General features: G+C 40.0%; 1 protein-coding gene across 1 annotated transcript in view; it reads right to left on the minus strand.

Annotated features, from left to right (window-relative positions):
- Positions 1 to 1,612: 1,612 nt before the first annotated feature.
- The window catches only part of Octalpha2r (alpha2-adrenergic-like octopamine receptor), a 110,127-nt gene continuing 83,910 nt past the window's right edge, over positions 1,613 to 27,829 (minus strand). Inside the window, exons 2-3 of the mRNA XM_076384363.1 lie at positions 4,021 to 4,398; positions 1,613 to 2,320 (exon numbers count right to left, since the gene is read on the minus strand). Of these exons, the coding sequence (XP_076240478.1) occupies positions 1,733 to 2,320; positions 4,021 to 4,398 (966 nt within the window). The 3' untranslated portion in view covers positions 1,613 to 1,732. The remainder of the gene's footprint in view (positions 2,321 to 4,020; positions 4,399 to 27,829) is intronic.

Here is a 27,829-nt window from a genome sequence, read left to right on the forward strand (position 1 = left end):
ACGTATCATGCGAATTACGGTTCTCCTTTTCCTCCAACATCCTCCTCTTACTTGAATCGCAGAATTCGAAAACACGTGATTAAACGTTACACGATTAACGGTGTCGATTCTACGATAAACGGTGCCTATTTAATAGGAAACATAATTCGCCCGTTATGCATGAATTCGCGTTTTATTTGTCAACGACGCGATCTCTCGATCGCGCCTCCTTGAACTCTCGTGCTCGTTCCGAGATCCTCGCCCTTCCTTCGTGTACCAATGTGCGTATATAATATCGTACAATGATACATAATACCACGTGTACGCCGTATGCGACTCGTCCCGAGAAGTTTTCATTCTGTTCTCGCGGAACAGCAAACCTTCGGAAACTTACTCTCGCTCCTTCGCCGACGTATTCTCTACCCGTTCTGTTTTCTTTTCCAATCCCCTGCCCCTGGCCCGTGGAAAAATTTCATTCCGCCCTGTAGAAACTTACCAACCGATGTCGTATCTCAAGGTCCACGTGTTTCCAGAATTTCACAAACTTCTGCCTCCCCGCGTTACTCGACTTTTTCGCCTCCAACATACGGGGCAATTCTTCCACCATTAAATCAGGCGGACGCGAAGTCAATGAAAACTTCGTTCTTGGTCGCCCACGCTGTTCGATGAAATTACACACACCAGCTGTGACGGTCCTCATTGTTACGCTGGAACGAAAACTCCGCGGGCATCCGCGCGACGGTGGTATTATATACACACACGTGACGCGTAACTATACATTATCTACATTCACGTACATCGATAATAATGGATTGTCGCGACTTTTAATTTACAATCGGACCGTGCGCCGCCTGTCCAAGGAACTCAGAGAAGGAACGACGCCGCAAGTGCTCTTCCTCTCCGTTCAGCTGCTTCGTGGGTGGACGGAAGCGAGGAAGCTTCGATGAAATGGCTCGAGAGAAACGGGAGATGCCTTGCTTTCCTGGCGACGAGGCTCAGGGAACAACAGGTTCGCGACCTGGCTGTGAAACTTGCAAGTGTCTTTCCATTAGACGAAATTCGCTCGGAAAAGTCTTCGACGTCTCTGTCCAACGTGGAATTATTACAGTTGAAATCGCAGCGTAGTTTACTCGAGCTCGTGGCATTTGCCTCGAGACTCTATCTGTCTTCGACAATGGCGTCTTGAATTGACAACTAGTCGGAGGTTGTATCCGATCGAGGGAGAATCAGCAGCTGGCGCTGAGACACGCTGGACCAGGACGTCTCATACAGGATTCATGACCATCGTGGGAGGGCTTGGCTTCGAATTTCCTTCCCAGCTCCCGCGATACATGCCGTTGTTCGCTCGACCGATCGCAGACGCGAGATCGGTCGCGCGGTTCGAAGGATCTTATAAAGCTACCAGCTTTTAAACAGCATATTTCTTACCAGAGAGTTCAGCCATGGCCTCGTCTCAGGGAAACGACATTGCACGCGTATCTCCCGTGGAATATTCGCTCGATCGTTCCGCCAGACTCGAATTTCCGAGATTCCCCTTCGAAAGGGATGCTTGCGCGCTAGTTTTTGGAGTCTAGTGCGAATCTAATAGCATTACATCACGTGAATGGATTTTCTTGCGTTCCCTAGGCTCCTCTCGCGCCATTTCATCCACAGTTTGCTTAGCTTCCGTCGCGAAGGCGATATACGCGGCGATCGATCTCCTTTTATGTTACCCAGAATCCATACGGAATTCGAGGACAAGCTAAAAGACTGCTCATTTGAACAGTATCCGACGGAACGCGCGGCGGAAGTCCTTGTTGAAAACGGTGTAGATGAAGGGGTTCAGGGCAGAGTTCATGTAGCCTAGCCAAAAGGCGATGACGAACGCCTGCGTGGGTATTTCGATTGTGGGGAACAGAGGTTTCACGATGTAGAGGACGAAGAAGGGTAGCCAGCAGGCGATGAAGCTGCCCATTATGAAGCCCAGTATCAGGGTGGCTCGTTTCTCCTTCTTCCTCGCCAGTCTCCTCTTCTCTCTCTCTGGGTCCCGCGGTTTCGACGATTTCGTCTCAATCGTGGAGTCGTCTTTCGCCGAGGGACGACCCCCGTGTTCCCTCTTCAGCTTCGTGATGTGCTTGCGGCCGAAGATCGGCTGGCACAGCCGCAGCTTCAACGGCTTCACCACAGCGCACCTCGAGACGACGCCGCTGTCCGACGACGACGGGTCGAACTCGGACACCATGTCGACGTCGATGCCGACGCTGGGTGCCCTGCACCGCGACGGCACGCTCGATTGACCGTCACCGTTCACTGACAGCGTCGCCTTCAGGTTGCTCTTCTGCATCGGCATGGGAATCGTCACCTGTCGAGAAGAATCGTCAACTTGACCCATAGTCGCGATTAGACGTTTCTCAGGTTTAGCAGTAGAAAATCGCTAAGACATGAGAATCTGGAAATGTAGATTGAAATATGAGAATTAATACAGTGATGAGAAGGTACAGTAGAGAGTTTGTTAAGGGAATTTACAATCCAAAGAATGTTAAGTATTTTTTGTTTATTGTTAATTATAAAAATACATTTTCCTGCAAGTTTGGTAAAATAATGTCTAATTTTGAGCAGTGGAAGTGCTATATAGAATAAACCTTTATTTTGAGAATGAGAGATTTTTCCATCCTTTTTGATACGTTTTCTGAGGATATAAAAGAGTAAATTTCGTGAAACTTTTTTTAGTGAATTCTAGGAAGTTACTCATATTTAATGTGGAATTTTGAAAAACTAGTTTTTGGATGATTCATGAAGCTCTGGGTACTTTTTTCCATAAGGTCTATAAAAAGACTGTATGTTTAATTTATTTAATACTATTAGTAGAATGCTCAATCAATATCTAAATTTGATTAAAATCGCTTCAATCATTTAGCAGAAACTAAAGTATGAATTGCATCAATGTACCATATAGGTAGAGTTCGGTTATGAATTCTCTTGCAGCATGAATCTTATAATATGAAGGTAATATGGTTTATCTGTTAATATACTGATTCAGAAAATAGATGGGAGCCTGACTATCTAAACATTCTTGCCCATTTTATCGTTGAAAAATACTGCCAGTAGAATATCGAAAGACAGGGTTAAAAGCAAGACAAAGTGCTCAGATAGTTCGAGTAGATGTAAGAACGAGAGACATAATTCAAAGGTCGTTCTCGGTACCGAAAAACTACCGATCCGTATGATTTCGTACAGGAGCACATGTATTGGAATGGGATCTCATAAATGATCTTCGATTGAAAATAATACATTCTCGTATTGATAATATACCCTCTAATCTTATCGATGCGAGGTATCGACTGTAATTTACGAGCGGCGATCAGAAGTAGCAATTTCAGGACTGCCGTGGAGCGTGGAGCGTACATCTATGATCGATTCGATCCCGATACTTGAGCGGAGTGATATCATGTCCTTGTTAGGTGGGACCTCTGCTGGGTTCCGCTTTTATGTCGGAGAAACTGGAATTCAATAGTGAATTTCCGGTTTCGGAGATTTACCGGCTCCATTTTTATGCAGCTGCATCGGGTCTCGATGCTGCGCCAGTGTATCGCCAAATAGGATGTATTCAGATTCCAAATACAAAACTCAAGTTATTGGGTAACTGCGCCCAGAATCTGAACGGAGACAGGTGTCTTCCAGGTATCGTCCCTTTCAAAACGGATTTCCAGCAATACATACTTAGGGAATGTTTCTGAACGAATAGACATTCATGACAGGATCTCCAATTCTTCCAATTTTAGCGAGACCCCTCATTTCGATGAAAGCGTAACAGAATCACTCAGGAATTATTTCTAGAATTGCTGTGAATCTTGTAAGATTTCACCAAGAATGAAGACACACTTCATTCAAGAACAGGAAGAAGCTAGTACCCCCCTAAGAATAGAATAATATCCATATTTCAACACCACATATGAATGATTTAATCTCTCAAAGGAACCGAGCAGAAATGAATAGGTCTGAAAAGACTGAAATCCATTTGGTGTGAATGATATACTCAATGTGAAAGGATAATTGTTGAACCTTGAGGGTGTCCTTCTCCTCCATGGGTATGCTGTTCCCTCCAGGATCCGCCTCAGAGGTGCTGACGTCGCTGGCGAAATCGCACGTGACGATAGGTATCTGCACAGGTTGATTCTCGATCGTGGCGACGTTCTCCATCACCGATCCTGGTACTTTTTTCGTCTCGGTACCTGATGTGCACTGAGTGAAGCTGGTCTGTTTTACATCCGGCGACTCTGGTGGCACCACTGCTCGAGGACGCGGTTGCTTCCGGATGCCGCGACGCGCGCGAGCCTTCGCCGCGAAGTATATACGTATGTACACGAACACCATGATGCACGAAGGGATGTAGAAGCTGCCGAGAGCGGAATAAAGAACGTAGCCGATGTCCTCTGAAAGCTGGAACAGAAACGAATGAGAATTAAGTAGACCTTTTGTCGGAGCGATCCCTTTATTTCGTCGCGGAGAATTGAAATAAATTATTGTTTAATATTTTATCACGACGCAGCTTCAGTACGCGAATGGCCGTGCAATTTATTCCAAAGGTCGGAAGCATGTAATTGGTATCCTTTTTCATGGATGGTTTTTCCTGTGTCTGGTTAAGACAGTTTCATACCACTGGCGAGTTCATTTCAAGGATTTTTATTTGAAACAGGATAAAAACAGATTACCTTTTGTCATACATTTCCAACGAAGTTATTCAGTGCGATATAGTTTTTTTCATTACACATTGTGATAAAAATTAACGTTAACAAAGTTGGAGACCTAAATCTTCTACTTGTATTTCTACTCGTACCTCCCATGAAACTACTTTTCATTTACTAGGTTGCTTTTATCGTTCCTATTTTCAGTTTCCATGGTTTCTTTGAAAAACGGCCACAAAAATGACCTATTGCTGAGCTTATTTTCTTAAAAGCACTGCAGCAGAACTGACCTTTTGCTATTTAGATACTGCAACTAGCCCAGGATTTCATCAACTGTTCATATACTGTTCTAAAAATTCTTCTGTATAAAAGAAATGAAAAGTCAGAAAACTGTAGTCCACTGGAATGAAATCAATTTTAGAAACATATTCTTACGGCTGAAAAAGTTCATTCTCTAATTTAACCAAATGCAGAATTCACACGAGACAGTGAAATCTCATCTGGCTTTCCATGAGTTCCTCTGTGCGCCGCGCAACCAGAAGAATAGAGTGAATCCGATTCGTGAATGAACAAAATTTCGTTTCTATATTCCCTGAAAGTTTGGATCCCCAGAAGGGGAAGAGGTTTGCCGTTTCTATAATACTTTTATGGTCACGCGCGAAACGGACGACGCCGGGTAGCAAACTGGGTTATCCTCTGGTGGTGCGGGTACGCGTGCAACGTGACCAGCAGCATTTCACTCGAGATCATGGCGCACAAACGCGCGCGCGTGTGTGCTCACGTTAGAATTTAATTCAATTTAATTTACGACTACGCAGCGCCTGCATCGCGAATTCGCTGGAACAGAACGGACTACCGCCCCTGGAACAGAGGACATTTGATTCCGCGTAATAACTCCTTCGTTGCGTCCGCTTCACGTTCTATTTGCATTTGAATTATTAATGAAGTAGGACGACGTTAACGGCGTCGTTAACGAAACGACAGGCGTGTCCTTCTATTTATTAACCGTTCACAGTGGTTTCGCTGTTTTTATCGAGTCCTGAGGTATGGCGTGATCTTCATGTTCGACATGCTGCCGTGTACCGACGTAATTTATGCAAGGGAACACTGTACTCCCTAAATCTGCGTGTTGTTGTTAGTAATTCGAAAAGTTCTATCGCGATCATGAACCTGTAAGCGAAATAGGAGCCAGGGTTCAAGCGGCTTACATTATGCATAGAAGGGATCTAGGGTTACACCATGCTTCACGGTAATCGGCATGGGTAGAACAACAATGGAAGTGGATGTAGTTTTTGGTGGGTCAGTGCATTCTGCTGTAACTCGCAATTAACGTAATCCTCGGTGTCCCATTACAAACCGCCGCATTCTAATTCAGTGGCTCCCATTTACTCCGCGCTTAGAGTGTCTCGCGCAGGAACAGTGAATCCTCGAAGAGGAAAATGTGCACTGAAACGTTGAAGACGGCTTGGTTTGCACATACAATACGAGCGTGACTCTTTCACTGTTTCTGGGATTAGGGGTATCTAGGTCATTGTGCAAGCATTCATGACTTTGCCATTCAAAGTGAAGTACATTGTGAGCTTTGGCGAGCACTTGGTAGACTTGGAGAGCTTTGATTTGGTTTGGAGGATAAAGGCACTTTGGCTAGTTTACTTTTATTATCGAGATCTGTGGGCAAAATTGCAGACTCTAGTAAATATATTTTCTAACCGATAGTTTTCGTGCAATTGAATAGCCATTCGAGATAAAGTTATCAAAGAAATGCTCACAAAAATATCTACCTACTCCATCGGTACTAAATTTGCCTAATCTTCGATATGCGATTATTTTATTAATCCCTATCAAGTAGTTTCCGTGTTCCCCTTTGTGTCTGCTTAGAATCATGCTTTGTGTTCTAATAATTCTCATTTAATGGACACGCATATAGCACGATTTGTCAGGAACACACATTCCCGCCAGTGCGTTTGAAGTCTCCCATAAAGCGATTAGCGCGTACAAAATTTAATCTCTCAACGTTGGACGTTTAATCTTCCCTTTTCGCGAGCACTGGCCGTTTTCCTCGGCTTTCACATCGCCGTTCCGCCAGTAGGTCTCATAAATGTGGCATCAAGCGGCCGAACTGCTTTTTCTCACCCGCCTGGGCCAAGAAGATTGAAAAGGAGCGAAGGGTACACCAGACCACGAAGCCAGGGCAGCAGGTGTACCGCGTTACAGCGCAAACACCCGGAATAACGAGCGCGTTTGGATGAGAATTTATGAAAGCGCGAAAGTCAGACTGTGGCCAAACTGGAATCTTATTTTTTCTACGGCTGTTAACGAATTTGACGCTTGGAAAATTAGAAGACTTTATAGACACATTCTAAGTGAGATTTATGGGGTTAGAAGAATGAATTTATGCTATTGATGCAACTCCATAGATAATAATGGACACGTAAGTGTTGTTATCACTAACAAAAGTAGTTTTAAAATGAATTTTCGTGGAGAACTAATTATGCTTCAAAATGATTAAAGATAAAGAAAGGAAATAGAATTTGTGTCACTGTTTCTCTATCAATCACGTTGTTTATTTTCAGTTCTACTTTTATCGTGGAATAAGAGTCAAGGAAAAAGCTTGGTAAACGGTGACGTCAAGAACTAGAACCTTTTCTCGGCTGTCCTCCAGAATTCGCGAGTCAAGATTACTGAATATTCTTTTTGAAAGACTGAAAATTTTATTCTGGTTTTCCCTTGGTATGAAAGGGGAAGGGTGAGAACGGAGAGTAGTGCAGAGGGTAGCGATGTCTTGCGTGTACTGTACACGCGTGACTTCTCATTGCGAAGTAACAAGCAATCTGGAGTACTGCGGATGAAAATTCATGAAACCATGAATAATAACGTCTTTCTGAGTACTTGGTTGCGTTGAGTCGTAAGGAAGTCCAGTACAAGTCGAGCAAATCTCGGGACTCGTTCACCCTTCCTCATTGAAAAATTCAAGAATCGACAAATGAAACTAATCTCATCCGTTCTGAATTACAAACCTCTAGAAAGAGAATCGTAGAATTTAGAGGATGTCCATAGAACGATTCCGTATATGTGCCAAACAGTGGCACACAAACTTGGCCATATTCGACGGAACGACGCCATCGTGTTCCTGAACTGGTTTCTCAGAGAAAATGGTGGCCAACGCTTGCCAACGATTTCAATTACGAATTGTTGATAAATGATACTTGGTCGCGCCATTGGCTTTGCTAAAATAGTGGGGACAAGAATGATACAGATAAGTTCGAATAAACGTCTCTTGACCTTTTCCATTCTGGGTGATCTATTCTTTGGACTGTCTACTCTCATGAAAGTTAAACTAGTTTTCTAAAATATAATCAATTTTATTTCTCTTAGGCACTAAGAAATTATGTTGTTAATTTCAACATAGTATTCTATTAGCAAGACCGAATTTATTCCTATTAAAAACTCTGGTGTTTGATCTTTGTTTGATACGTTCGTTGTTGGTCACTTTAACCTTTCGAAGAAATGTGGAAACAGTTTGAAGCTAATATGATTCTCTTCAATGTGAATGATAGTGTGTGTTTTAGCATATTAAATCTTTTGTTCACGGAGCGGGTCATCTGTAGACGCAGTAGGATTCGCGAAACTGCTTCAATTACGCTCAACGAAGCTGAAAAAAGGCAAACGCAAGCTGGTCCAGCTTAGCGTAGTTTGACCGTGTACAGTATGCTAGCGGCCACGTTTTGTCCGCCCCAATTAAATTTCTTTTTGGCCTCCGTCTTGTTGCTCCTCTTCGTCTAAATTTGGGAGAATCATACTCTTTAAGCGCAGCGTCAGCGCAAAACCGAGAACATTTTTTTTATACCACCTGCCGTCGAAATAATTGCATTCCGCCGTGGATCCCTTTTCGTGGATGGCAAATAAAAAGCTTGCCTTTTCCGTGCCACCTTTAATTGGATAGAAAGAATTTTGACGGTTTGTGACGGTTACAAAATTTAGCTCGAGGGGTTACAGTCTGTTCCTTTTTGGTGAAATTAATGAAATGGTGAATACTATTTTACATTAATTTTTCCCGCAGACTGGCTACGTGAAAAGCTTTTTTTTGTGTATTCTGCGATGAAAGAAGTATGAATGTAGAATGAGTCGAATATCTACGAATTTAATTTACAATTCCTATCTGATTATAACCACTCTAACGATTTAAAATGAGAAAAGAATCGGAGCAAAAAGTAAGTAAGAATGGGAATAAAGGCAAGGACGAAGGAGCCAACGCCGAGATTATTTCCACGGAAGAGTGAAATCCGAGTTATTGGTTACCGAAATCCACTCTTCGAGGATCCTAGATTCTTTCCAATAAGAATGTGTCACCCTTTCCAAGAAGAGGTATACACACCCCAAGTGTTTCCTATCGGCGTTTCTATTCGTAGCTTCCACCGAGAGAATTTGAAGGATTAGAAATTCATCATGACGGCTTTCCATCGTTGCCACTACCCCTCCCATTTTAGCAGTCTATTCCTTTGACGCCGTGATATTGATATTCTCTTTGTCCCCGCGTGGCTATTGTGCCACATTGTGGTCTTCGTGAACGGGTTTCCTCGACTTGAAATGGAAACGCGAGCACATTAATATCTACCGAACTATCAGAATCTAAAGAAAAAGGAAAAGAATTTCAAATCACAAATGTCGTTTATTTTCTGTCCAGAACAGGTTTAACAGTTCCTTCTTGGTGTCATGTGCTTTGATTGCTTCAACGTTTCACACATATTTTCAGTACATTTATTATTTTTAGTTAATAACTTGAGTACCTTTAATGTCTACTTTTTCCCTTATTACTAATGCAGTCAATGTTTATTGAGATTATATTGCTTTTTTACATGGTATGATGTATGTACATCGTTTGGTAGGGTATGATAGTGGGACAGAAAAATTTAGTTTCTATAGTTTACTAAGGAAGATTACTCTCTATTCGTTGAATACGATACATTGCCATAGTGCATGATCAGTGTCTTGTTTCTCATACCCGCAATGACACCTTAGATCGTTTATTAACCTGCTTTATTAGCCTGTTTGGGCAAGTGAGAAGCCAAGATTATAATATTCTGACCTACACCTATTAATGATCGTTATAATTTTGTCTTTTTAACTTTTTGCCTGTTTTTAACGTCTTCTATGCAAACTTTGAGTAAAAAAAAACAGTTGATTCTTCGTTCAGAGTTTGGCATATTGTTTCAATCACTGCAGTCAAGTATTCTCCTTCAAATTTATCGACAAGTGGGGAACGGGAAATTCACAGAAAAAGATTGATAGTAGCACCGAGTGAAAAGTATGGAATACCATTAACTCGTTAACGGTGTCGCGATGTTCCTTCCCCATTCGGACACTTGCGTTTTTGTTCCGCAGGAAACAAAACGAAAAGAAAGGGGAGATGGATCGAAGGGGAGAAGAAACACGCGGCCGAAGTACAATCAATGAGTCTGTCAAACGCAGATGAAAAGTGTTTGATATTGAAGTTGCTATGAGGATGAAAAAGATGGTTCGAGGTAGAAAAGGCGGGCTGCGGAACGCTTCCAGACAAATCCGTGCACAGCGCAGTATGACCTGGATTTCTGCCTTTCTCCCCCTCTTTTTCCAGTTTCACCGCTTCGCACAGAAGGGTTGCTTTCTCGGTGTGTACGTTTCCACATCCTCGGTCTCTTTTTTTTTAGCTTTTATGCGCGAAGCGATGCGTTATGACGTGTCAGAATAACATATAACATTTTAAATGAAAGTGAGATTGCACGGCGCAACCCTGAATGTGAAGTTCATCCTCGCGAGGGTCGCGTGACGCTGTGCTATTGGAGAAATTTATTGCTGAAATTTATGTAAGCATGAACCCGTCGAACTGTGTCTTCGTCGTACCTTCGAGAATTTAAATTGACTGTTTCACTTCTGAAAAGAGGAGAGAGCATTATCAGCATTTGAAACTAGCGAAAAGGATGATCGCTAGTTATTAGCGTTAGTAGGAAGTGGTATAACCCAGCGCATGGTCAGACATATAGTATATGCACGAAAATATGCTTGATCATTCAAATAATTTAATGACCTACAAATTTGTTCATTGAATAGTTGGTAATAAAATGTGGAGTAAATCATATAATTCTTTAGAATTATTATAATCTGCATACCAAGTGAATTTAATACGAAAATTTACTGTTGAAAATTATGCTTACAAGGAACATTATTTTAGTGTCATTTTCTGATTTTAATGAAACTTTGTATAGGAGTAGTGCATCGAATTATATTAGACACGTATTTTTTTAGCTGCTGATATTTATATTTAGGGGATGAATACCACTTTCAAAGTTGATGTGGAAAATACATTTTCCTAAATATCTCGAATTTTGTTTACCTCATATTATTTCTTGAATAAAAATCCACGCATTTTATACATTTATCATTTCCTTCTATCTGCATTAGTTTTATAGATCTTTACGAAAATGTATTTTCACCCCCTAAACATGGATATCAGCAGCTATGAGAAATACATGTCTAATATTTTTTTATGCTTTAGTCGCATATCAAGTTTCATCAAAATCGGAATATGACACTAGAGTGATGTTCCTTGTTAATAATATTGAGGAAATTGCAAGCATAATACGAGGAATTTTATTCAATAAAACGTAATTTTATACGATGATTTAATCGTGCAATATTTGTACACAAAACAGCTAGCTCCTTTTGTAAAATTGATTAAACAATCGTGAGTGTAATTTTTGCCGAGTTTCCAGAGGGTTCTGCTTCCAGTTCAATATTAGTTCACGAAAACAGTAGTATCGATGTCTGCTCTCGCAAAAAGTGGACACAGAGAGATCGCGTACGTTCGTATTAAATTTCTCGTCCACCACATATCGCATACACTGCAAAAAATACGGTCCAAGTGAAACTATAGATGCTTTACATGAGAACGACTGCCACTGAGTGCAATAAAAGTGCACCCTTCTTTTCGCAGTGCGCGATTCGCTCCATTCATTCGCAGATTAAAATCGTCAAACGCGATAATAAATTTCATACGATGTACATACGCTATTGTGATAGTTTTTGAACAAGAACAATCGTATAGTTCGAAGATATATCATAAAGGATTTGACAATATTACGGAAATATTTCTTAAATGGTAAATCATGCAAGATTTTACAGATTTTATGGACGTTCGCGTAGACGATTTCTCCCAACATCGAAATCATATTTTCATTTGGATTTTCCTGGTACGTGCAATATCAGTGAGAAGTATCCAGGAAATTTCTTAACAATTGCTTGCTGCTTATCATCTTGTACACTTCAGAAATAATGACGCAAGAGGAACTGTTTTGTTCGCATGCTATTGAGTCCACACGAAACGTAGCATGAAAATGTACAATTTTCCAGACAACATGCTCGAATCTCCTCATCGAGACAGAACATTAGTTCTCAAGCCTTCGATGCTTTCGCTTTTCCCTCCATTTTCTCCCAGACGCAATTAAATTGTGATCTTTGCTTACCGCGTGTCTGAAAGTAGCAACATATGTCTTCGTTTTTCCATCGCCGAGCTGGGAGTCTGCTGTAAATTAATATTTTTCCTCTCTGTTTCGTCGAGGCGGAGAGAAAAAGCATCCAATTTCGTTTACAATCCTGTTAGATTGCCGGCTGGTTCGCGTTTGCTGGCCGCACGAAATTGGCCTGGCTTTAAACGCTCCTACCCGTCTCTTATGCACACTCCGCGCTGTCAGGTGCACGAAAACGTTCCGAAAACCTGTCGAGAGTCGTACAAACTGGGAGGATTCGAAATTGTCGTACTGATTTGCATCGATATTATTCCATGAGTAGGTAAATTAGTTTCACTAGTCAGTTAACAGTGTGCACGAACTGACTAGGACTAGAAAATACAATTAAATTTGTAGAATTTTTGTTGCTGTAATTTTCAACTAAACACCTGCAAGAAAACGATCATTTCATATTTTAAATTAAAACGTATACCAGAGAAAAAAACAGAGAAAATTGGCTATTACCAACTCACAACGTTACAGGTTTAAAAAGTCTAAAAAAATGTTAACTTTAATAATTTGCGATATGCAATTTTAAAATTGATTTGCAGAGAAGTTCCTCAAACTGCAGAGTCAGATTTTCTGATTAAAATTTGTACTCAATAAAGTTAGCCTTTTCGAAAGGTGAAGCAGGAAACGGTAGATAATCTGTTTTATGCTTTGTTTATAATTGCACATGTACTGGAGTGTAGATGTATTTGAGTAAACGTCCATTCAAATGTATGTGCATTATAATGCAAGCATACTTTTATAATTCCTTTTTCCATGTTCGCGCCGCTGTGTAATGCAAACATTTTCTGCTGTGACCAACGCTATAAAAAATAAAACTCAATGTGCTATAAGGGAATTATTTCGTAAACGAGAAGCGAGCGCTGTTTAAAATTTCCAGCAACGGAGATCAATTAGGTTGAACGCGTGCATTTTTTACCATCTCTAACCCACGAGCGCGCTTGAAAAACGCACCTATCGAATGCATAATTATCCAGTGAGCACGTCGATGTTTTTCTCTGTTCTCGTGACAGCCTGCGTGAAATATGAAACACACGGGAGGCAATTATTGGATTCAATTCATTGTCGATGGCAGAAGGGAACAGAGGGAAATACACTCGCCGCACAAAGGGATTGGAGTACTTTAATGCATCGTTCATACACGCTTCTACGAATTAAACATTTCCAATTATATATACGTTCTTCTCGCCCCATTTATGTCATAATTTTCATCGTCAGTGATAAGAAATACTTGTACGCCATTTATTTCATTTCATTTCAACGTTAACTTCTTTCTTATCATCGTGCTTTTTTCTCTAATTTAATTAAGTCTCTGTTAAAATGCACAGGCGTTATGTTTTCCATACAAACACGTTCCCTTTTTAGCTTGATATAAAAAGTTAGCAACGCAGTAATACCTACATTTGTACGATAAATATTTCTGTAGAAATGATTTTATTCTACATAGGTAAACGACAAAAAGATCGATATCCATTTAACGAACTAAATAATTGGTTTAACCATGGGCGCCGCTAACGTAGTAAGTAAACTGTGAATGTTTTATATGAAATCGCATGTGTTCGGCTGTGTATGATGAGCATCGCTTCGTTACGGTGCATTGTTTGCACAACTTGAATGTTTCACGAAGCAAACCAGGGGCCGCGGAACGCGAAACACGTGTGCCGCTTGTAAAAGCGCGTGTTTTGTGAGCCGTTGGCCAAATCGTGATCGCGAATGGTAAAATATACAGCAATACCATCGCAGAATGTTAGCGAATTGCTTGAGCAACCTCCACGCTGATGCCAGCTAATTTAAGCTAAAATAGCTTGAATTATTCTGCCTCCGTTAAACTTGCCTGTTCACAAAGATCTGCATTCACGTTCACTATTTCTGAACAATGGGTCTCATTTTCACGAAAGAGCAGTCCATCGAAATGCTGTTAAACGACTCCTATCTTTAGAACGTTTTCTTAAGTAACACTTATTCCAGTTAACTTTTATACGAAGTTAAAAGAGAAGTACTGCGAATAGCTTAAGAAAGTGTAGCTAAATGTTTCTTTACGTTGCTAGTAAAATCTCTTGACCCGTTCTCTTGAAATTCTCCTGGGATTCTGTCGTCCATTACTAAAAATCTCGTTCCACGAAATTTCATTTCTTTCGAATTTCCTGCGCTACGCCGTCGACAAAATCCTTTTTCATGTGATACTCGGCCGATGGTTCTAAATTACTTTCTCGTTGATTTAATTCCAATTGACCAGACTGCGTAAGATTATTCGGACTGGTTACCTGTACTCTTTTGTGATCACGTCGAGAGTACCAAGCGTGTTCGTTGAAACCTCGTTGAAACGGTGGAATAGATGAAAAAAAAAGAGCAAGATAGAGTAACGCTAGACGTGAATAGCGTGGAAAGTTTCGCTTCGGGAACAGAAAAAAGTGCACTGCAGTGAAAATCCTGATACAAAATCTGGGAAAGAACCGAATGAGAAGTTAGCAAAGAAAATACTCAATACTAATTCAAAAACACGATAGTGATGATATATAAGAATAAAAATAAGAACGAAAGTTACTTATTTTGAGAAAGGATGTAATATTTGAGAGATATTTTCAAGGTACAAAGCAGTCTTTAAGTTTCACTCATCGAGCAACAAGCAAGTAAGATGTACGCGAGGTTGGCTGTCTGACTCATGGCGCACTGCTTCTACTGCGTTCACTGTCGTACCACTGCTACGCTCATACGCCTTCACTAACCACGATATTTGAACAATATCACTTTAAATTTAAAAACTAGATTGTATTCTATGCAAAAGCTGTTGCAAAAAGTTTGAAAAAACCACTATGTATTACAAACAAAAGCAAAGACAAGCGCCGATTATGTATAAAACGACTACTGTACACTCTGCTTCCAAAGTGGAACGTAATATATGCGAATGTATATTGCACAAGCGCATTAGGGTTGGTCCTCGTCGAGCATCGCTTAGACCTAAACTTCGTTGGCCTGTCGGAGGATCTCGTTTAAAAGAAACGACATCAGGTGACGTCGAGGCGGACCAACGATCGTCTGTACGTGCCGTGGCATAGACTCAAGCTTTAAAGCCGTACACGTTCCAGCTAGGCAGATGTTTTAAGCTCGTGCTGGCACACGAATCGTTCCCAATTCCAACGTGTTATTTCACCTAAACTTCGCCATCTGATCTCCTTCGCTAACAAAAGGGGCGGAGAAAAGAGGACGACCAAAATTTCAGCTTCTCTGTACGCTCGAACCGTGGCTACCTTTTATCTCGAAACACCCAGTCGTCCAGTTTTTATCCAACGAAAAGTGGGCCGTTTGTGCACCGAGGCTGCGTAACATGGCAAGCTTTTTATTATTCTTTGTGCCGGGCGAGAAAACCACGCGACGAATATCGCTGGATGAATTTTCCCATCAGCCGGAGGGTAACGCAGCGACGCGCCAGTGGAATCCATTTCTGAGCAGATACGGGTGAATTACGGGAGACGGACGCTTTTAAATTGCAGTCAGAAACGACTCCCGACCCTAATTGTGTTTTTCGTGCGTGTGAACGTCCAGGGAGTTCGGTATTCTGAACCCTCTCTCTCGGGCTCGAAGACGATTCGCGTTTGAAAATACGCTCCAGGTCCAGAGAACGTTCGATTTTATTCGGATCCCTGTTTCTCCCAGTAGAAATTTCATTTACTTGGGGCGCACTTGGTCGAATCCTAAATAATACCGACGTCCGAGCCACCTTCTTTCCCCAGTCTCTTTTTGCATTTTAAAGAGTCCCCTGTTCCCTTTCAGCCCGACCTTTATAGATAATTTTGCAGCCTTTGTTCAACGTTACACGCGCGTTACTCTCTACGAACTCGTGAAATGTATGCAAAATAGAGGAGCGGCGTTTTTTCAGCGATACGCTTTCTCGTGTAGGGACCGTCTCTCTGTACGTGCCGCGGCATGCACGTCGGGATAAAATTGCTGTGAAGTTTTCGCGCGAGGAGAAATTCATCAGAAATTTGTGCGGTCTCGACGAGGGACCCACGCTTCGCTGACAATAAGTACACTGTTATTTCGTACTTTCCTGCGAAGATATTTAGAAAGCTAGACACGAACCCTCGCTATACTCTCGTTCCACTGTCAGCGTTTTCTTGTTGGCAACGTCTTACGAGAACGTTTATCTTCCCGATTCGACTAACTTCTCTTAGCAAATTTGCAGGACACACAGTTTGAATCTCTTTATGTTTTCTTAGTACTTATTCCATGATTTTATACCTTTTAACGATGTAATTAATTTGTTAACTGAATAACTGTTACAGTTTATCAATTTCTCAGCCTTGCAGATGGTTCTGTTCCTTTTGAGACGCTTTGCACACACAGGTTATCCTTTGTGTTTCTTTCAGACGGTTATAATTCTGCAGCCTGAGGTTCGTAGTGATTAAAGGGAAGACATTGTTTAAGGGAACTTCTTCGTGAACTTTGCATTGTGAAGGAGATGTTAAAAATATTTCTCTTAGGAAGTCGACGTTCAGGAATTCTTTTGATTTTCAGATCTATTAAAAGCATCGTATCGACCTCGTTAACCAATTCTTTCTAGGACGATAGGCAAAGGGGTTTTTCCTCGCCATAGGTCGAGCACAAATGTTTCACCCTTTCACCCTTTTTCGTAAATTCCTTTCATGTTTTCACGTTAAGCGAGAAACTTGCTTCATATAGGTCGTTCGTTCAATCTTCCTTTACCTGTTTTTTTTCTAAATCCTCAACGCCCTTTGGAAGATCTCTATGATTATCACCCACCACCATCGGTCGTACTTGTGGAAACTCATTTCGGCTAGTTTTTTCAATGGAGTTTTGTGATCTCTCCTTGCAATCTTCCGCAAATACATATTCGCAGCGAGACTTTTTCAGGGAACAAATATCAAGCCAGCAGACGCCCACGCAGGAAGTTTAGATTACGTGCAATAGGGTAGACGTCTACCTACATTACACCTACAATCTGTAGAGTGAATCAGATAAACCTTGTGTGTACTGATTTATTTGTGGTGAAGAGTTATTAGATTAGTACTTATTGGTTCTTTGCTCTCTCGAAAAATTGATAGCAATCGATGGTCTTTTCGTGCTTCAACGTGGAGGAGGACTTAAGAAGACATGCGATTTATTTTGTTTTCTACAATGGCTCTTGAAACTTGGTGTAACTTTGTCCTGGACTTTCAAACTTTTTTACCCACGATTTAACCTCCCTCGTAGGCGGTTGTATTGTGAATGAATCGTACGATCAATGTAAAATATACAGCAAGATCGTTGGAAACTTGTTGCTATAATGTAAAATAGTGCACATTAATCTACTTACATTTTCTTAAAAAAAGAAAAAAAAGAAAAAACACACATACACAATTTGAAAAGTTTAATCATCGTATTAAATAATATAGAAGTCAAGTAGATAAGCGAAAACCTACTTATTAATGTCACCTTGTCTGACTAGTAATGTATCACTTCTACTGACGTCTTACTAAAGTAGAACAAACTTCTCGCTTCGTAATTTCGGTCATCAAGCCATTAAGGAACGTTTAAAATTTGCATGCATATCACACTAACACATCAATTTCAACACTCAAGCAGTTTCTCAGACGTTCACTACTTCTTATAACTTTAATCCTCGTCAGATGGCCTCGAGCTCATAAAAATATCAATTCCCATTTCATCGATGACATCCGAATTGACAGTCGTTTTTCCAAAGTTCCATTCTTTTCCATCCACCGCAGCGTTGCATTCGAGATACATTCGACGGGTCTCTGATATCCCGCCCCATCCTTTCTTTTCCCTCTACCCATCTCATTCTTTTTGTCTTCAATTTTTGTCCCCTGTCCACTAGCCCCTTTCAGCTGGCTGCCTCCTTCGAGTCGCACTTTTTTACTTTTCGCTTTGTCAGCTCTCGGACAGCTCCCTTTCCTTGTCTCATTCGAATGGTCAGCCTGTTCAAGACTCTCGTTTTCATGGAGAAAAGGTGAAGGGCAAACAATAAGAAAAATCCACGCTCTCAAAGATCTGTGGAATCGTCATCCATTCCTTCTGTTTTTCACCATTTCGTCTCAGTCCTGATTTCGCCTGTCAGACTTCGTTCTCCTCTTCATCCTCTCCTACGAACAATACCTACTCTTCTTAATGGTGGAAGTTGTTTTGATGGATTTGGGGTTCACGTGGTTCCAAAGTGTAGTCGCAGCAGGGAAATATCACGAACGATTTGGGTTAACTGTAAAGACGAATTGTTTGCAGGCTTCCCTCAGCTATTGTCTTCTTTTCGAACGAGTTTCTCGAGTCTCAGTATTCCAGCCCTTCTCTCTGCAGCATTTTCCTCGCCGAAACTTGCCACACTTTTTGCTACAGTTTCCTTCGTACAAAGTTTCGATTCAGCAGAAAAAGCAGGATTAAATACTCCTTGGAAAATATAGTGTCATTTATTTCCATTATGCGATGTATTCTCGCCATTGTTGCAGTTCTAAGCTCGCAAGAAGTACTTCACGTGACAACCTCATGCGAAGCACCTTCTGTGTGAATCGTCCACTCATACATAAGCGCTTTTTACCGTTTTCATTAGCAACACAAAGGGGCGAAAAATGTATTGTTGGTGTAACGTCCCTTTTGTGCGCGTTAAGATGGAAATAGGTGAATGGAGAGCTTTTTTAACTGGTTCGGGTTTTTCACGATTCTTTCCAGCCTTTTTAGATAGCGGCGGCTAACCAGGAAAACTGGACACGAGGCGAAAAGGGACCATTCCCCTTCGAATTCCTCTGATAGATTAATTTGTCACTGGGTACTGAGTGTTTAGCGATGGAAGCAGGGTGTGTTTCTCCGGGTTTGATCAATATTTATAAACTATTCAGTCTGCGGGCCTGGCTCGCGTGTACAAATATTTCATGTGGGCTCGCGGAAAAACTGGCGACGAAGGAACAACCGGGCGTTGATTTAAATTTTAAAGTCACGTCCCGAGCGCAAAGGGGACAAGAGACGAGGGGCGGAGACGTTCAAAGAAGAGACAGTTTTTGCGTCTCGGGGATAGAGACCATGGACAAGGTGCAACGTGACATGGAAAGGCGTATTTTTCAATTTTGCAACTTTAATAACCTCACGTCGATCTCTCTGCCTTCCTTGAACACTTGTTTTTTAAAATAGTTTTTACTTTGAGCTGTTCTCCGCGCCGTAACAGACTATGAGAGAAAAACAGAATATGTCGTACTCTTAAGTTACTTTTACATGTAATTTAATTATCTGTAGTTTGCAATAGTTTTCTTGTAGTCATGTATCTGTTGGAATATTCTCTGATGCTTCTGTACAAGTAAATGAAACAATTTTGTTGAGTGTTTCAGAATTGTTACCTTCTATTTTGGAATACAAAATAACGTGTTCCATAATATTCAGAGTTGACTTCCTAGCGAAATAAAGCAAAATTTGATTTTGTATAACTATCCACGTTAATTTATTTCTATCGAATATTTTATTGAATTTTTTTACGACATGGTTTTGTAATTCATGCTATCGCTTTTTACAAAACCAAAACAACTTCATTGTTTTTGATTGACTACATTTTCCTGTATATTCAAGTACATCTCTTTTTCTATCAAAAATCGCTCTTATGCATAAGGTGTTATGCAAACACGATCAAATTTCTTCTCTATCTGGGCAAATATTTCGCGCGAATGGTTAGAAAAATCTATCTATTTCTATTATTTCATCCATTGCTATCAACAGTTGTTCCATTATCAATGCATTATACGTGGGTAAAAATACAGGCAAGTTGGCATCGATGGTCGCAATATCAGTATTTCTTATTTAGTAGTTCGGGGTGATCGTTAAAGTTAGCATAAAGTTCGCACGGCTCGTTTTATAGCGAGTAAAAGTAACATTTGGCAAAATGAATAGCATTTATCAACGTGTTGACTGTTGAGCCGATTTCGAGTGCCTTGTCCTTACTCAACGTTAGATTTAGGAAGAAGAAGTGTATCGATTTCCTAGGGAGCTTAATTGGTTATAGGGATTCGGGTTTGAATCCCGTTACGGCAGTCCAATCGATTCCCTGCCCCTTTTACGAGCGATGGCAGATTGATTGGGGTAATAGCTTGAGAGTGGTATGCTATATGATCGATGTGGATTCAGGGAAACGTTAGTTTATCTTCAACAGTTCGCACGAACAAAGATATATTTACAATTTATATTTTGTTTCTGACAGTTTCTATGATTCAGATAATACGACAATACTTGCAACTAGAAAGCACACTTTTATTAAATATCAAACCATGTGCCAAAGCACGATTTTCTGACACTCTTAATGCAATTAGAGTTCAATTTTCGTTCCCCTGGTGGATCGATAAAAAGAGTCACCTGTTATATGTGAAAAGACAAATAGCTGGTGTGCGCAGAAAGGGGATGTCGAGTTTTCAACTAATCTCCAAGTCAAACGACCCTTACTCGAGTAATTGCGCTACGATTAAACTGAACACTGCGTACCTTAAGCTCGACGGAATTGTGCAAACTTAGTTCGTGTACAATATAACATCGATAATCTTGTCGTGTTCGTGTACACACGTATCGGTACGTGACGTACGCCTTCCATCCGTGTTTGTATTCGATTCGCCTATGGTGCAACTCGAGCGTGCAAAAATTATACACTATTTACGGAGCCAAAGCCGCTGTTAACCTATTCAAGGATCCATGTAAGGCAAATTTACATCTCTAATTTTGTATTCCTACAATATCGATTACTTTAAGCGCTTCTTTCGAAACTTTGTATTCGATGAAAGTTCGACGAAGTTTCCAAATATTCAACAAACCAGGGTATCGATAAGAAAGATACTCAGAGATTCATTGAATCAGGATACATATTAGGCGTGGGTGAAATTTGAAAGATAAATGTTTAATATGCCGTTTCACCAGTTTATCGACTGGAATTGTATGGAAGTCAAGCTGGGCGAGTTTGTCGTTATTATAGCGAAACACAAATTTCGATTACAGCTTGTGAACACTCGTTGGTAACATCGCGGTGTACCAATATTGTTCACCCTAACGCCACTGACACATTGCTTTCCATCGCCAGTCTATGCGCTCGAGGATATCTGAACATTGCTGGCGCGTTATTGACCCCATTACGTGTCACGATGACACGAGCAAACCACGGCTACGGTGACCACTGCTACCACTTCCTCTCACCCTTCTCGATCTTTGGATACCATTTATCTATAGGTGTTAATTTTAACTCTTATATGTTTTTAGGCACGCAAAAAATGTACTAAAACTCATAAGTAAATTTATGGGGAAAGTCATAAGGAAATTAGATGAATTTTATTAGGTCTCTTAGTCTCTTGTTTACAAGAGGCTTATCTCACTCTGTCTTAAGAAGGGTACGCAGGCAGACGCACTTACTAGTCACTTCTAAATAATCTCTCTTCACGCAACGAGACATCGATAGAAATAAAATTGAAGTTGACACTAAGGACACATATTTTTTTGAAGTGTTTAGTCTGGACTCTGCGATCATGTTTAAGTTGTAATAATATTATCCAGACTCTTCTTCGTTCTTAAGCATACAGTCGTGACTATATTTCGTTTATTTATGATTGTTGAAGCTTATCATATCTGTAACGTGCCTTTACGTGTTGTTAGATTCTGCTCTGCTTCGATTGGTCCTTGCAATGACAACATATTGGCTGGCTATACTGCATACAGAGTGAGAGGGGTCAAAGTAACAACTGGGACTTTTCGTTGCAGCAGTTTCTGTGTGGTGAGCCTGGGAATACAGTTTTTCAATTATACATGAAACATTTCTAAAATCTATGTATTTGAAAAATTTATAGTATTACTACAGATAAATTACATAAAATAAGAAGATAAATTTTCTTCTTCCTAATGTTCCACGACAGTTAGGGTCAAGCTCTCGTAAATTTTTAAAGTCACAAAAGCCAATACTGTGGATTTCTCCTGAGAAGAATTTGTCTCGTCAGGTTTTCTTCGAAGTCAAGTCTATTTCACTTTAATCATTTGTTTTGTGGTTTTTGCAAAATACATTTTTAGTTTGCAATCTAGTTTCTTATAGAGGCTTTATGATTCGAGTCGTAGGGGAAGTAATATATGACGAATTTTTTACTTTTTCCATTATTGAAAAATTTTGAAGGATTTAATACGATTAAGAGTTTAAATCTTCTTGAATATCCAACGTGTTTGAATTCGCAGAGCTTATTAAATCCTTTCATTTTCCGAAAGTTTCTGAAACTTTAAAATATCAGTAGCATTTGTGAACTGATAAATTAGCTTGTTTTGCAGTTAAAAAAATTGCACTTTCTATTCAAAGATGGATTTTATTACGGTTTTCATTTGTTTTTTAAATTGCTGTGCTATTTTCCCAAACAAAAAGAGAGTGTTTGTACAGTTTCCATTTGCTCGAAATGGTGATACAACGAACGCTACATTCATTAAATATGTGGTTACAACAAAATCGAGGATGGGATCTATTATTAACATAAACCATGACAATAACAATAACCCAGTTAACCCAGTTAAATAACATCAACGGTTGTTATGTCCGATTTTGGAACAGAGTGCTATCGTAACATTACTCGTGTTGTTACTGTTTGCTACATTCTCCTGACCGTGTATGCCTGGCTTGTAAATAGCCTTCATTTCTGCGTAATAAACTCATTCGATGTGTGAGTTCTCATTTTACCTTCACATTTCTTTTACTATTTTACTGATTCAGCTTTTGCATGGAAATAATCGTATATTACATTTTTTCGTACTATTCAACGCAACAACCGTACAGAGTAACTAATCAATTTTGAATGCATAATAAAACATTATTACCAACTAAAGCATTGTAGTAGTAGCAAAAGTAGCAGGAAATAAAAATTGCAAGCATCCTATAGAAACGTTTTTATACGAAATAGTACTTTCTCATGTATTTGTCATTTACATTTATCTACAGTTTAAGAATTCAAAATAAATACGATGATCATTTATTCACCTAACAATGATCATTGTTTCAATTCATCACCAGTTATTTTTAAAGACCCTAAATGCGAAATGCAAATGAATGATATAATGAGTAGTAACTCTACAACAGGCAATAAAAAATTATGACACGTAAATCATAAGCCTTAATAATGCGTTGTAACCAAAGGAGATTTTCTCGAGGCAATAAAAGTACTTAAGTGCTTTTGATGGAGCTCACTTGAAAAAAGACACATAATCATCACTTTACAATCTATGACTAAGAAAGATTGTACAGTGAAGCAAATTATTCTTACAAACAACTAGCGTATAATTCACTGCATGTTATTCTGTTTATTCCTGTTTATAATTTGACATTTACTTGTAACAAATATGCTGACCGTAATTGTCCAGTAATTAATAAATAGATGGATTTACCTTGTAAGTTTTGGTATGATCGTCGGTCTTGTGATTAATTGCACTACGCTGTATCAACTATAAATAGTTGAAGATGCTTCTGTTCACTTGCGGTGTAATAGCCTTTCACATGCCACGAAGATGCAATTAATTGCCTTATAACATTGTAAAACTTGTTAGTGGTTCGCATATTCATCAGATTGTGTAATTACGTTGTTCTTCCTTTCTTGCGATGTCGAGTATTCTTCTACATTAAATAAATTTAATAAATAATGCATGCACGTTCCTCCGCTACATTTCAAGGAGTTTGCTTTCTTTAGAATTTTATATTAGTTATATCATTTTCAGAAATTGAGAAGGAGTACTGAATATATTTCTAATTTGTAATACAATGTAGGCAAAATGTAAATGAAAGAATTCTTTAATACATTGAATTAAAGGTGGGTAGCGTGGTCATACGATTTCGAGGCTCGTTGCTCTTCACCGAGCTAAGACGATTCCTGGCTGGTTTCGAGTTGATTGAATTCTGAATCTATCTCTTCAAAGCTCGGTTGCTTTAAAAGCTGCGCCGAAATATTACCGAATAAGCAATGAACTTACCAGCTGAGTTATGAATTTCTTTGAAGTACGTTACTTCAGAGATAAAATCGAAATGTCCTCAAAGCGCTTTTAACCAATTTTCGAAATATTCTGCTGAATCTCTTCAAATTAAAACCTTGGTCTATTTCATGAAATTTTTTCTCGTCTTCTGATCCTGTGCGGCTTAATTCCTGCAAGATGAAAATCATTTTCCCACAATTCGAAAGCACCGAGATTAAAAATCCTGTATCTAGTTAAATTTTTAGAATGAAATAGAGAGCTAAATTCTGTGGAAGTGAAATTTCAAAGTCTACTTTACATTTCCATCCATGAAATGTTACTTTAATAAATTGCATTTCTTTGTTTCGAAAATAAGCTTTGTGGTATGAGAATGTTACTAATCCTTTTTCGCGAGAACGTCAGTTCGTGGAATGGCGTCGACATTCCGTTTCATCACCCAATCAGAGTGATACGATAATACAAATGTGTACCTATATCAGCACCTTGTGACAGTTATGCTCTTCTAATTCTTCTCCATTAACAGTTCGTCCGATTGCAGCCACGCTTTATCTTCTGCAGCCTCGCCCACGTTCTCTTGAAATTTAACAAGCCTTGCACGCGAAAGCATCGTTTGCGTATTTCATTTAGTACTGGACGAAGGATTTTCTTCTGCAGCGGGTTTTTAATGAGATTGTGTGCCAGTTTTATTACCATAGGAGTTCCATAGAGAGGGGTTAATTTAATTTCTCAGATTATGAGCATTATTCTTCTCGACTAGTGCTTCTTGCCTACAGTTTGTTACGTTATAACTTTTTATTTTTCTTTCCTAAAACATTTTCGCGTTAGTTTTTTTAGATGTCCATGCTTCGTTAGAAAGAGTAAAGTAATTTCATCGGGTCAGAATAATTCGAAGATATTTCTGGCTTCTACTTCGATGATACGTTTGAAATACTTGCCATGTGTATAGAAAGAATTTTAAATCCACCGTTTAATTTCTACAGCGAGCAGATAGTATTTATTTATACGCAAATTAACGAGGGTAACCCGTGCCTTTTCCTATAATCAAAGAACGTCAACTCCTGTTTCGTAGAATTTCAGAACAGCGATGTATCCGATTTGAAATACGAGCTTCACGTTCGGCTGCCTCGTTATTTTTAAATACCGATTAACGAGGTCTGGATCTCGTATCGTACTCGCGTTCTGCATCGGCCTCTGTTTCTCTATTCCTCTATCGAGGGCTAGGTGTTGGATTACCATCACGAGGGAAAAAGTTGCACTAATTATACCAGTAATTAGCGACCTGGATGCGAACGAGGACAGCCTTTCCCTATTGAGTCTTTACAGAAATCCCTGCTGAAACTTTCTAAACGCCTCTCCGCAGACTTTATAATTCTATCAAGGCAATGGTCCATATGCGACAAAAATATATCAAAACCTAAGAACTCATCAAATTCAACAACAAGTTTTTTTTAAATAAAGTACAACACAATTTTAATACTTCTGAATATTTTTTTCACCGAAACATGGTCAACTACTGGGACATTTACCTTAATTGTTGTATGAGAAAATGTTTCAAACGAAAGTAGTTTCAAAGAGAAACTTGTCTCGACAAGAAGTACACCAAAAAGCATACCCTTGACACCAAACAACTTTCGATCGAAACATTTATCAATGCAGTAAATAGTTTAAAGAAAATTCAAGTGATACAGTTACGAGACTCAACCTACATATCTGATACTTCTTTCATTTACTAACTTCAAATATTCCATATCTCATGTCGTTTAATATTTCATTTATCATAACTACTACCCTTCTGTATCACCAATCAGATATTTTCTTCCTGACAAATTGCGTGACGAATCAATTAAAGTTAGTCACGATAGCTCTTATACCAGCAAAATTTTTCTGTCGAGTAATGATCGTTCTCTAAGCGTGCAATGGAAGGGCGAGAGGAAGGTGGCGAAACAGAGGCCGCGGAATTCGTAATAATTCGGCAGAGAATCCGAGCTACGCGACTGAGCAAGTGAAACAATCGGAACGGCATCGCAAGGTATTCCGATCTTTCGGCTGCGACTTTAGGAAATGGGTCAGTTGATAAATTACACGGCTCAACTATTCCCTCGGTTTCAGGGCTGGCGGGCGTGTTTCTGTACGGTACACCGCATAACGCGCGTTTTGCTCGGTAGCCACGTAGTGTACTGGCGTGGGGGAGAGAGAATAATTATGTGCGCACGGTCTATTCAATTATGCCTATTATGCTGTTACCTGAAGCCACGCGTGTTACGCGGCGGATTCGCTTGGAACGATTATGCTGCGCGCCAAAACCCAACCATCAATCTTTCTCGCAGTCCCTAAATCGACGTAATGCTATCTACGTGAGTCTGCCCTTTCTGTTTTCTGTCTACGTGTACACACGCTGGACTCGATGCTAGGGTTTTCACGACCTCGATGACACTACCTACTGAATAGATATTTAATGATATTGGGTTGGTGTTCCTAAGCTTTATTAAAATTATACCTTCCTCCCTTGCAAAATCTAATTTCATTTATAAAAAAGGTCCTCCAAAAATAATATTCCATTACGTTGTTAAGCTTTTGCAACGTTATCTTGACAGAACGAGAAGTATACGTAGTTCGATGAGTTGAATGTTTCCTTTTACTTCGATCAATGAACGTGAGCTATTGGAAGCCCATGGACCACGATCGACGTGATTGCTGGCGATAGGCTCGTCATCAAGCTCCACTTCTGGTTACCTCGATCGTTATATGTTGCGTTCACGTGGTTCTATCATAGTGAAACGAACTCCGACAACGGGGGAATCGGAAAAGACAAGAGGCAGAACGTACAAACAGGCCGACATTAGAGACGGTAGCCCGCAGTGCAAGGAGATTCAATTATGCGCTCGCGTGCATCGCCAGCTGCACGTGAAGGTAGCCAATGCCGAGCCTTGAACCCCAAGATTGAAGCTCGCTCGAAAGACTCGCGAAAGTGCCGCGGGCCGCATTCCTGTAAACGCTTCCTTCGCTCCATGCACCTTCGGTCTCTTTTCAAAGCACCGATAGCCCACTCACTCGTGTTTTCCCAGTCCTGTTGCTTTCTAACCGAATTCCTTTGTAGTGACCTTTCCTTTGAGCTTTTCGACTGAAACGGAGCCACTCAAAGAGCAACCAGTTCCAGCAGGAGCTTGTACGTTTAGCTGATTAGCTTGAAATGAGGTCTGAAACGAGAAAGCTTGCTCTACCACTCGGACGATTTTCTTCCGATTAACTGACGAATCTGGTTTTCAATTTTAACTGCCAGTGTACAGAATCGAATACATGACGTTAGCGGCTTAGGAACACGTTCCTAGCAATATTTTGTAAAAATAGATCTGTGATAGCGGTTACGATAAAGTAATACGAGGTACGCAGAATATTGCATAGAAGGATATCGTAATGTAGTATATGTTATGCAAAGCAGCACCATTGATAAACACATTTCTTCCTACAATCTGATCGTATTCAGCAGAATCTAGCTCGATCGAGGTATAAAAAATATGGGTTAGTCGTAAATTCCAGATAATTCATAAAAATGATATGAAAATTGAGGAAGGTTTATGAAGTTCATGAAATAAAGTCAAGGAAGTAAAGAGTTTTATACTTTGAAACATTTTGATAAGAAAAATACATACCTGAACGTAAATCACACGATATAATTGGAAG

This window comes from Calliopsis andreniformis, chromosome 9 (genome assembly GCF_051401765.1).
Source record: "Calliopsis andreniformis isolate RMS-2024a chromosome 9, iyCalAndr_principal, whole genome shotgun sequence".
Lineage (NCBI taxonomy): Eukaryota > Metazoa > Arthropoda > Insecta > Hymenoptera > Andrenidae > Calliopsis > Calliopsis andreniformis.